The sequence below is a fragment of the Chaetodon trifascialis genome, chromosome 8 (genome assembly GCF_039877785.1).
Source record: "Chaetodon trifascialis isolate fChaTrf1 chromosome 8, fChaTrf1.hap1, whole genome shotgun sequence".
In the NCBI taxonomy this organism is placed as follows: domain Eukaryota; kingdom Metazoa; phylum Chordata; class Actinopteri; order Chaetodontiformes; family Chaetodontidae; genus Chaetodon; species Chaetodon trifascialis.
Window position 1 is genome coordinate 8670474 of NC_092063.1, and position 12194 is coordinate 8682667.

General features: G+C 38.9%; 1 protein-coding gene across 1 annotated transcript; it reads right to left on the minus strand.

Moving 5' to 3' along the window:
• Window positions 1-1888: 1888 nt before the first annotated feature.
• On the minus strand, window positions 1889-9151 carry LOC139335082 (cadherin-like protein 26). The gene is made up of 16 exons (XM_070968507.1): window positions 9040-9151; window positions 8355-8474; window positions 8108-8254; window positions 7842-7986; window positions 7544-7719; window positions 7274-7405; window positions 6985-7167; window positions 5329-5657; window positions 5062-5204; window positions 4739-4963; window positions 4368-4595; window positions 4132-4253; window positions 3791-3859; window positions 3537-3647; window positions 2390-2518; window positions 1889-2293 (listed from the first exon to the last, which is right to left on the minus strand). Exons 1-16 carry the CDS (start codon window positions 9073-9075, stop codon window positions 1988-1990), a joined length of 2601 nt encoding a protein of 866 aa, XP_070824608.1. The 5' UTR covers window positions 9076-9151; the 3' UTR covers window positions 1889-1987.
• Window positions 9152-12194: the final 3043 nt, after the last annotated feature.

The window sequence follows — 12194 nt, forward strand, 5'->3', positions numbered from 1 at the left end:
TTTGTGTCAGGCGCGTTGGATTCTTGCAAATCGCAGTAGGAGCAGTAGGTGGGACCAATGGAGGTGTGTTTTTTTTTCACAGATTACATGTTTCATGTACTGCTGCCTGGGCATAGGGACCATTTTAGCAAGTATGACAAAAAATTACTTTTATACAAGTTACCTACTGCAGCTTTAAGTATTTCCAATAGAGGTGCTCAAGATTTCTTTCAAATTTACTCAAAGAATTTCACTTGTTAAAACAATTTTTCCAATGTGTGTAACTGAAATCATTTCATGCTTTCCAGTCCCTAAGAGTCGGTGACGAATTCCTTATCCACCATCAACATTGCTTGAATGAGAGAAGAAAGACTAAACATAGAAAGTCAAGAAAGGGGTTCTTGCTGTAAACAGTGTGACGGTGCAGTTCAAGGCAGGTATCATCACTCGGCAAACATTTATTTTTATTTACTGATGCCACATAATTTGACAGAGAACTATATTACTCTAAATATTAAATATTTATTAACAAAATACTGCAGAAATTCATTTGAAACTTTGCAAAGTGACATCAAAACAGCAACACACCCATTTAAACCAGACAGATCACAAAATTAAAAATGAGAGAGGTAGAGAGAGGAACGTGTGTGTGTGTGTGTGTGTGTGTGTGTGTGTGTGTGTGTGTGTGTGTGTGTGTGTGTGTGTGTGTGTGTGTGTGTGTGTGTGTGTGTGAGTGTGTGAGGCATGTCCCATGATCCCAGAGTTCAATCCAGATGATAAAGTGTTTGTTTTCCCACAACCCCAAAACAGATAAGATAATCCAGTTGTGGATCCCCACAAAGCTCCACCATGAGTGGCAACACTCGCAGAAACTCTGGCCATGATAATGGACGGTTGTCACAAAATCCCCCCATTTTGGATCAACAGTAATAGAAACATGTAAAAAATATCCTAAAAATATAAATGCGTGTTAATCCCCAAAACAGCTTTCCTTCTTCAGTCTTACCAAACATGTCAGCCCTCCCGGGAGTCTCTCCTATTTTACCCTTTTCTTTCGCTGTCCTCCCATTTAAATATTTTCCCGTAAATGTTGCGCATTTTTAACCTTTCTGAACGAACTATTTGATCAGGCTGCTACGTCGCCCCGGGGGGCAGGTGGCAGTATGTAGAACATTAGCTGTAACATCTTGTCACATGCCAGCTGCCGATAAAACAAGAAGAAGAAGATGGATGAATGTGGAAGGGACTTAGTATCCCACCAAATAGGAGAAGGAGGAGAGTCATACTTTTTTGTAAAATACGCCAACGACAGATTTACCAACCATATGCGCATCTTCTCCACCAATTGTCTCACTTGCCAGTAGCCTCTCTCAAAATCACAAGTGAACCATAATGTGTAAGTGATGCGTGCATCCTTCAAGTATTAGATATTTAAACTGGGTGCTGAATTTCTATTTTTTCCTTTACATAATACAGGGATGTTCACAGCATGTCACTTTCAAGCGGCTATTTGATTCTGACCACCTAACTGTAGTTATTCACCTAATGAAGAACTAGTTAACTCAGTCCTTGTTGCACTGATACTTTAAAGCAAGTGGCTGCCTTGTACTGTATTTTAGGATTGGCTGTGTGTCCTCTTGTCTAAATATAAGGGACATGGGGACAGTGGTAAGGACGGTTGGAGGGCCCAGGGTGGGAGGAATTTCCCTTATTTTCAATTATCAGTTTTGACAGGTTTAGTTTTCTATCTGTGACAAAGTAGAGACTCTGAGGGGAGAGGCTAGTGTAATATGACTAATAAACTGTGGCATTGTGCGCCTGGTGTTAACTAATTTTCACATTTTCTCACATACATTTTTCCCTGTAATCACTGACGGACAGACTCTAAAGAAGATAAATGAATCCTTCAAGTGTTGCTCAAAGTCATCAGAAAGATCATGTGAAAAAATGCCTCTTTATAGTAACATTTATAATTTAGAAGTTGATCAAAAACATAACAGCACATATTTTACAAATGTGATTCAGTGATCATGCTAGTTTTCCAGTTTTCTTCTCGGGTCAGAGTTGCTGTCTCACGTTTTTCCGTCACAGAGAAGGTTTCGGTACTGTATGCAGTACTTTTGTGAGGCATGCAGATTGAGGCCAGAGAATTGAACTTCGAAGTCAGCTTCGGGTCAAAGTCTGGCTCAAAGGAAATATCAGGGATGGAGATGTCATCTCGCTCAAAGATGGTCATCTTGTCCCCCTCCTCAGCATATACATGAGGAGCATAATCACCCAGCTCCTCTCCTGGTGCCTGGAGCTTGTACAGCATCTACAGTATACGGAGGAGACAAGAAGAAAAGGAGGATGATTTTTTAAAAAAGAAACAATTATCTTTGCTTCATAAGATTGATTAAACTGTCATTACCGCATTCAGTGCTCTGAGCAGAATCTCACGGTGGATACCAGCGCCTGCAGAGTATTTACTGCTTCTCATCCAGCTGTTCCTCTGAGAAATCAGATAGATAGGCAGATAGTTGTAAATAGCACCAGATGTCCAGCATAATATTTATCGTAGTTAACTTGGCGGATATAAGAAAAATAATAGTTTCATAGAAGAAATGCTCGTAGAAAGGATTGCAGTACCTGGTGCATGGAGTTACTGTACTGATCTCTTTCTCTCATGGATGATGATGCATTTGCATACTGGAAGATCAAGCAGTTCAGTGGTTAATATTGAACAATATGGCAGCTTTTGAAATAAATTTTTTGGCTCTGTAAAATTCAAACTTAGTAGTCCTACTTAGATTCAATAATAAAAATAATTGTAATACTTTCAGTCCCACTTGCATAGAGTTCCCGCTGTTAAAGCTTTGCTGCCAGCCTTGTGAAACTTCATTTGACACTGAGTCAGTTGTGACCTGTTGAGGGAAAAAACTTGTAATTTTATTCTGTGTAAGGCTTGCAATTTATTCTATGTTTTTCTGTTTGTGAACAAATCTAAATCTAAATTGAGATCTAAAATCAAATCTAAAATCGAGACTGTGGTAGTCTGTCTTTTTGGCTTTCCTAGCCTGTATTAAAGCCCAGAGCTCATGCAGTCCCACTGTAAATGTATATGAAAATACCGTTTAAAATCTTTCATGAATAGGTTGTGCTGTCATACAAAAGATCTAAAGAAGTCTGAGAACAACTAGGTACTGTACAAAGATTCCTTGTACGGGAGCAAATACAGTATATTGAAGACTGCTTTCAGTTGGTGTGCCAGCGAATATGAAGCAGCAGAATTGTGTATGTGGGACTGGCTCAAAGTAAACCACAGTGGCCATGTTCTGTGTAATGATGGAACATGTTATCCAGTGCAGTGTTGAATTTCTGATGTGAACAGTGGAGTTCTTTGGCAGAAAACGGCAAGCGTTTTCAGGCGTTGGCTACCCAGACAGTACTTGTTAGAGGGATCAGTTTGTTGCTGATTTTGTATTTTTCATTTTCACAATAAAATCATCTACAATATCTCAAGACTTTTCCGTTAATATAGAATATGGTGCAATTTTTGACCTCCTCCAAAAACATACCCATTGTGTATTGTTACTTTGCCATTGGTCCATTTGGGATGTGCCGTACCCCAAATTGGATTCTGATACTGCCACTTTCATATTATTGGTTTGCTGCTGCTGCTGCTGCTGCTGCTGCTGCAAGAAAAAAAACATTTCAAGTCAAGTCATGACCACGTATGAATGGCTGAAAAAGTATAATCAATTTGTCATAATACATAGCAGGTGTAGAAAAGTGTGCTTTATTAAATTAAAATGTATTTTTCATCACTTACTTGCTTCATTGTCATTGTTGGAACTTCAGTTTTCACACTTTGATGGTGGTTTAATAGCTCATAACGCACCTGTGGAAAATTTGAATACAGAATCTTAAATTTATACAGCAACAACCAGTTATATTTCCATCATTTTAGTGCATATTATACTACTGCTGTAGGATGAATGAAAAAGAAAAAATGACTTGAATTTCCAGTTGTGTTAACAGTGCTATGTTTTGACAAGAAAGAGTACATTCAACTTAAGACTTGAAATTCAACTTGAAGAAGAAACAGCAACAAATTGAAACAAATGTTTGTGTGTGTTGCTGGGGGTGTAATGTTATAATTAAAAAAAATACCTTGCAGTCAGTTCCTGGTTTCTCAATGTTAGAGTCCATTATACAACCTGACATGTCATCTGGGAATGGCATTTTGGTGATATTTTTTTTGCATGACACCATCAAAGCAAAAAGCAGTGCACCTGGGACACAAAGAGTTGTATGTTTTGTGTTTTTTTTTTTTTTTTTAATTTTGATAAACAAAAATCATGCCATCTTTTTCATAACAAGAGAAGTGTTTTGGAAATGCGTCCCACCTGCAAGCAGGAATATGCCGAGAAAGATGATCCCAATTGCACCGCCTCCTGCTGTGGTGGTAGTAGCGCTGCGGTAGCGACAGTCTGGCTTCGTCATGTCTAAGCAGTTACACACAGTAACTGACAAGTGGTGGATGAAGCTTTTGTGCTGACGGTCAAACACTTCCACCAGCAACTTAAATTCTCCAGAATGAACCGTGTTCTCTTTCACCAAGTTGAACGAATACCCTGTACATCCAAAATGAATTTTGAATGGAATTGATTTTATTCCGAACATGTAACAAATATCTGATAGCAGTGTAATTATTTGCACGATTTATTGGATCTTGGCTACGTTTGAACCCTAAAGAGTTGTCAGAACTAGGACTCACCTTGAGGAGGGTCAACCCTCCACTTGCCCTCAAGATCTCCATGGAGCTTGAACATGAAAGGTCCACCATAGGGATCTTCATCCAAGTCAGACACTGTGATGTTGGCCACAGATGGCCCATGAGACTGGCACATGTCAATTGTGTTGACATCCAGGGTTGGAGTATTGTCGTTCTCATCGGTAATATGGATGTTTAGGGTGGCAGTGGCTGTCATTGGAGGTTTGCCTGGTGACCAAAAACATACGTTGCACAATTGCATTTATGTCATAAAACAACTGTGATTGACAGCATGCGCAGAACGTATAAACAACTCTCGGTCATACCATTGTCAACAGCATGTATCGTGACAGTATAGATACTATTGTTCACAAAGGCTGACTCTCGGTCAAAGCCCTTTGCTGTGGTTATTTTTCCTGTCACAGGGTCCACTGTGATCCAGCCAGCCGGATCATGTCCTTTGCTGTATCTGAAACACACATATGTGTTGTGTTAGACATATTCAAGTTCTTTATTGGGTCTTTATCAACATACTTATGTAGAATGTTGTTTTCCTGTGAGATGGACATGTAGGTAGTATCTTCATGACTTACACAAATGTGTTTTCGTTAGTGGTGTCACCGTCTCTGGCTGTAAATGTCTCCAGATACTGTCCCGCCTTAACATTCTCACCCAGTGAAACTTGTTTGTTAGGCTTGTCGAAGATTGGAGGCTCGTTGACATCCTCCACGGTCACTGTCATTTGGTAGGTGGACTGACCTAGTGTCTCTGCCCCTGTTGCATCAGTTGTGGAACCACTAGTAGTGACTACTTTCCAAAGGCCAGAGGCTGTGCGGCTCACCACTTTGCATGAGTGATAAGGAATCTCATTCTCTACAGTGATAGTTATGTTCTTCAGAGGACTTTCTTCATAGTCCAGAGCCTGTAAAAGAAGTGAAGATGAATTTGTTTTGACCTTTTAACACATTAGCTGATCTCCCATGAATCTAGTCAATTGTGTTATTTTATATAGCCACCTTTCGTTAATGTTTATCCTAAGTTAATCACTAGTTGGATTCTATTTGCAGTTAGCTATTTTAAGCAACACTACTGTAACCACATGTCCATTGGCCTCCATTTACCTCAAATTAATTGCAATTACTGCTTGTTAAAGTTTGCATCATTAAGTCGCAGATGCTTAAAAAAATGTAATGGGTGTGAGTGCTGAATATTTTAGATTTCAACTACTGTAATGACTGCGTGTGAGTGCATGCGTCCCCTGCCTGAAGTTTGTTAGTTGCTAGGTGCAGCTAGGCACAGATCTAGCACTATCAACAACAGGAAATGCCACCATCCATGACCAGGTTTCAGCCCTGGCCCTGGCTGGTTGAATGGTATGCCTATGAAACTAGTAGAAGAATGCCGTGGCAATTTTGAGCGCTTGTATGTCTTTCTTTTCTGCCATCTTTCTCTCCTTGTAGGAGGTCAAATTTTATTTTTTTTTTTTTTTGGTTTTCTTGAAGACTCTCCATTCAAGGAAAACTTATCCGCCCTCTCCCTGGCTGTATTTTAGAATATACTGTTTCGTTGAATGAAGTTGGTTGCCTTGAATATTTTGCACTATTGAACAAAGTTCTTTCTCGTCTTAAATTGAGCAGTTGCTGGCATTCTCTTATATTCACTTACTTTGTGTTTTTATGTGAATACTTTAACAGAAGGTGACATTTGAATGTGAATAATAATGACCATAGATGCGTGAGAAAATGATTAACGCATACATACTGTAATGTATTCTAGGTTATGGGAACAATCCCCCTTCCCTCCAAAATTAAATACAGACAGTCTGATTAATGCTGTCTCTCTGTCACACCACAGTGTTGTCAACGTACTAATCAACGTGCACTATGTTTTAAAATATGAAAATCACTGCTAATATAGTCGCTGCTGCTGCCGGTCCCTTTGGAAGCCATGCAAACAGGTTGACAGAGTGGATTTGTTTTTGAACTAAAGAGAGCTACATGAATTACATGTCGGTGAGTTCAAAGAGTATCGCAACTCTGTCATTCAATGGTGCCGACAGACACCGAACGAAGGCATCTGTCCTCTGTAAAGTGTCATCAACAGTGCTCAGTCATAAACTATTATGTGTCTAATTGGTTTTGTTAATACCTAATTGCACTGAGGTTGTTCTTGTAGTGCCGTTTTTCAGCAAACGTGTTTTCACCAAGTAATTAATGGAAAAATCAGCATGTATGATCACTGAAAAATACCTTTTTCAGATACAGTAGTCCCTCGTTTGTCTCAGGATCAGTAGTGATCCTGAAGTTGTTGTTTGTGTCTCCTTGGATCTGATATTTCGCTCTCCAGGCCTCTGTACCTTTGGTGTCTTTGTCTGTAGCTTGCAGACGTGTTACAAGAACATTATCCTCTCCTTCTTTCACTTTACTCGGGCCCTGAGGTGAAAAATAAATCAAACCTTTACGATGAAAATAGACTGTTGTATTATAGGTACAGCTGTTATTGCCTTCCTTGAAGTAACTGAAAGAAATAATTGCTCACCGTTTGTCCTGTGATTAAAGGAAGGTGATTATTTCCATCTTCTATGTTGATTATGATAGTGCAGGAGCTGGAGAGCTGGATTTTTTCTCCCTGGTCTTTGGCCTCCACTACAATGGTGTATTTCTCTGCTCTCTGATCGGTTGAAAATAAATGAATATCAAACATATTTGATTTTGCCGTATTATTTGAATTTAAGGAGATGGAAGTTTCAGGATAAACAGATTGGATATTTTTAATTTGAGAATTATGCCACACAATGAGTCCTCTCACCTCATGGTCCAGACACCCTTTAAATGAGATGGCTGCAGTTTGAGTTTCAAGCTTCTGGTTTAAGTAGAACTCCAGGTCATGGGGTGTAGGAGTGACTGAGACCATTCTGAAAGCAAATGTTGAATCTTTCTTGTTGGTGTCGGCATCGCTTGCCCTGATAATAATAAGGTCAGTGCCTGTCGGTGTCAGTAGAAAGGAGTTGTTGTTTTTGGTCATTGTGAGATTCAGAGATTTATTTTATGTAAATTTTCCATTTCATCGTAGCAGTAAAGATAACATTAGGAAAGTAAAGACTTACCTTGTACCGTTGACTCTTTTATGCTGATCTCGTACCTTTCAAAGTCAAACTTTGGAGGGTTGTCATTTGAGTCCTTAATCTGGATTTCAACGCCCAGCTGCGTGTCCAATATGTGTTTTTCTTTATCAAAGGCCTGAAAGATCAGCTGTAATTGAAAGGCAAGAATTGTGAAATTTGAAACTTTCCACCCACATGCACACATAAACATTCTTTGTGTTTTCCAGCAAATCATGGCGACGATGCAGTTTTAGCAAATTCCTTCTAACCTTAAAAACTTTGTACTTCTCATAGTCCACAGGGCCGTGGACAGTAATCTCTCCGGTTTCTCTGTTGATTTGTAATATACCGATTGGGTCCTCATCAACACCTTGACCTTTTATCTTGAAAAGGCTGAGGTCCTTCTCAACTTTAATCTGTAGGGGGTCCGAACACAAGAACAACTTTTTTTAATCTTCCTGCATCTTGTCATTTGTCAGATTCATATCCATGCATCGTGTCTCAGTAGATACTCACTGTGCCCAGTGAATATGGGAAGCTTCCAGAATAGCCTTCATCGATAGCAAAAGAATCAATGATCCAGCTTCTTTTTTGCCGCTGCAAAATTTCTGAAGATGACCTGTGGGCTACCATGCACTGCCAAAACATTACATTATATGACTTACATTGGATTAGTAAATTTGGGATGTTTTGTTTAATTCAGATGATACCCAGTTTGTGCTATAACACCTCTCCCAGAACAACATCATATAGGTCAAATAAGAACATAATCATTCATTATAACAGTCATTATGGATTATGGTCATAATGTGACATAGTAATAACATTGGTGTACATTATGACCATATAATGTTTTTCAATTTAAAGTTACAATTTTAATATTTAGGACTAAAAATATTTAATTAGTAATTTCCAAATTGTCTTAATTTTATAGCTGTTGTCCAACAGAAAAGATAAATCCCATATACCCTTACAGTTTTAAACTGTATCATTTGTATATTGTTCTTGTACTCTTAATTACTGATAGAAATATTACTGACAGGAAATTGTTGTGCCAGTTAAACTAATAAATCTGCATGCATGCATGCCGTTAGAATCAGTTGGATGATAACGTGGTTTTTAAAAACAATCAATCATACTGGAATCTAAGACATAAGTAAGCATCTGTCCAGAAAGGCTGCCACTGAAGAAAAATTCTTACCAGCATGAAGAAGAGACTGAGTTGTATCATCTCCATTGTGTATCCAGACTGTGTGTTGTAGAAGTCAGTCTCATAGATAAGAAAGTATTCCTTGAATGCACATGAGCGAATGCCAGGCCAGTGCAGGTACTAGCTGTAGTGTACCTGAGGGGGAGGGCCTGTGGCGTAAACCATCTTTGCCTGGAAGTTAAGACACTTCATATCAGATGGGTGTGTACAAAGTGCTGTATGCGTGTGTGAGTGACAGAGAGTATGCATTAATACAGTATTTCTCAATTCTGGTCCTCGGGCCCCCCTGCCCTGCATGTTTTAGATGCTTCCTGCTCCAACACACCTGATTCAAATGAGTGGCTCGTTATCAAGCCACTGCAGACTTGATGACGAGCTGATCATTTGAATCAAGCGCTTTAATAGCAAAACCCAAACCGATATTTAATGAATGAATTAAACATTATAAAAAAAGGTAATCCTTTATTGACACCACGGAGGGGAAATTCCCGGTGTTACAGTAGCAAATGGGAGAGTGTAATCAGTTGAAAAAGAAAGGTATAATAAGCATGCAATACAATAAGTGAAACAGGCAGTGGTTGAATTCCCATTATTGCACATGAGTGAATTTGTCCGTCTTGGTGTGTGTGGTCTGCTGGGAGCAGTGTTGATTGTAAAGTATGACAGCAGCGGGAGGGAAAGAAGCAGTATCTCTCCTTCGGACGCCGTGGGCGAAGCAGCCTGTGACTGCTGCTCAGTGCTATCAATGTCCTCCATCAGCTGCGCCATCATCCTCCTCTCTCCCAACACCTCCAGCAGGTTGAGGGCTCATCCCAGGACAAAGCTGGCTTCAAGCAATCTTTTAAGTCTGGACATTTATGATATAAATACTTCTACTTTTCACAATATCAGCATTTACTGCAGGTCTCTGTTATTTAATTCCAACATTGTTTTTTTTTTTTTTTATTTTACAACACTGCTTTTCTATTTCATAATGCCAGACTTCTTCACAGGGTTTTGTCCGTCATAACAAACAAGACCGATCCAGTTATGTCAGCCTCTTGTTTTGGTCTGAATGACCTACTCTAAACTTTGTCATTTGTGGGAAGAAGCAGGGTGATCTAAAATTTCATAATAATGACACAAGTTTGAAAATCTACCGGGAAAATGGACAATTACATGATGATATTAATAATATTAGATTATTAGACTAGGTCATTTCATGATATCTTAATTTATTTAATACTGAACACTTTACGTCTCCATAAACATAAAGCTACCAAAGCCCACTCCTTACATGTTCAGCTTTGGTGTTGTGTGCATGTGTGTGTGTCTGCTCCAGTTTTTATTTCTTCAAAAAACTCGAATCAATTTTTGTTTTCCAAGAAAAGTTTCTTAATCAAAATGTTACAACTCACGTTTAGTTTTTAAGTGAGTTTGTGTTGGGTTGGTGGTCCTTGCTTTTGTCTTCCTGTAAGTCCAATTGAGACATGTACGGGGCTTAACTATCTGTTCAAAGGACAGATTACACACTACGAGTGACATTTCAGCCACAAAGTGTTCCATTAATAACAATTAATTCTCGCTCAGCTGCATTTGTAAACATTAAACTCCACCTTTGTTTTTCGCGTGATTAGTCGTCAGTAGACTTTGAATTACTTGTTTTGATGTCTCTTTCTGTGTCTTAGTTCCAGTTCAACATCAACATCTTATCTAATTCATTGTGTTAAAAAGCATCATGTGTTTGTCTGTGTCATTGTGATAACACTTGAAATATACTGACAAACAACAAAGTGACTGACGGTCCAAAGAAAGCATGCCTGCACTTGCCTCCATTCTCGGAGTTCTGTAGGCTGCACAAAAAAGCATTTGTCTTTTTCTGGCTCCGCTGGCCATACTGAAGAATATTTCACTTCCCTTAAGTTTCATTACTGTGTATCTGTAAAGCAATTCACAGCAGGAATGGTAACAATAGGCTCTGAGATCAGTAGTTTGTAACAACTGCAAACTAGCTAATAGATTTAAAACAAAACTGTCATGATATATTGGTATTATCTATTGAAGAGTTCAGTCCTGGTTGATTTACATCTGTTGTCACTGGTCCAAATGTGGTTTAATACTACAGGTCACATAATTCAGTGAGCAACCATGATCTGATTTTATGCTGCATACTGCATGGGTCTGAACAGCAGGGCACAGAGAAGGGAGTTGGTTACCTTGGTGAGAAGTTGGCAATTTGCAACCTGTCACCTGCAGATCACTGTTGTTGCTCCTTCTTGTTCCATTACTCTGATCCATTGGCAAAATGCTGAAAATGGGCGTTGTTTTGTTTTGTAGATGCATTTTTGATGAACGATAGTGGCAAAGCAAAGCTCACTGACAAGTCCATTACATTTCCTGTGGCTACTTTATAAAAAAAGTCAACTTGTGTTCTGTGAATGGCTTTCAGTGTGAGGCTGAAACTTATTATTAAGAAGAAACTCATTTAACATAACTCTTATGCAGAATTCTGACTCACATAGCTCAACATTGCTCCATTGGGAGGGTGAGAATGAGTCGTATTTTTCTTCATAGTGAGTGTTTGCTTACCTGCCACAGGAAAAGAAAACACATAAATCATCACTTGGCTTGGGAGGACTTCTGAGCAGCAACGTATGAAAAAAGTTGTACGTGTTCTAACTAGTGTCATACTAAGCAGTAACATTTTGCAACGATGAAACCATTTACCAGTAGCCTTGATAAAATCATTTCTCAAGAAAAAGAACTGCAAAGGAAAGAAAGTCTAGCTGTCACGTTTATGCGCAATTTACGGCATACTGCAGTTTGGCACAGCACTCCTTTAATGAGAAAAGAGAGAATCTTTAATGTGTTTTTGTGTAAACATTGATCTATTAATAACAAAATTAAATCAATCTTTGTTACTTCCATGATTAATTAACAGTAGATTTGGAGTAACCTTCACCTCTTTCACCACTTTGATACTTTTTGTCCTTTGGTGCCATCAGTCTTTATACTGTGTTATGTCTTGATGCTTCCATGTATTTACTATTTCCTGCTGAGGTCTGTGGTCTACCAGCACTTTTAATTTCTTCCATTGCCTTGTGCTGAATCTGAACTGAACTTAAGGTAAAAACCATATTTGGAATGCATTGACTCTGATCCGGGGT

What these genes read in the sequence shown, in the direction of transcription:
- LOC139335082 (XM_070968507.1), bottom strand. Translation starts at nt 9,075, where the DNA reads ATGGAGATGATACAACTCAGTCTCTTCTTCATGCTG. An exon ending in CTTTAATCACAGGACAAACG is followed by an intron (nt 7,168 to 7,273) that starts GTGAGCAATTAT and finishes TTTTCACCTCAG; the next exon opens with GGCCCGAGTAAAGTGAAAGA. An exon ending in AAAGTAACAATACACAATGG is followed by an intron (nt 2,519 to 3,536) that starts GTATGTTTTTGG and finishes ATATTATGCTGG; the next exon opens with ACATCTGGTGCTATTTACAA.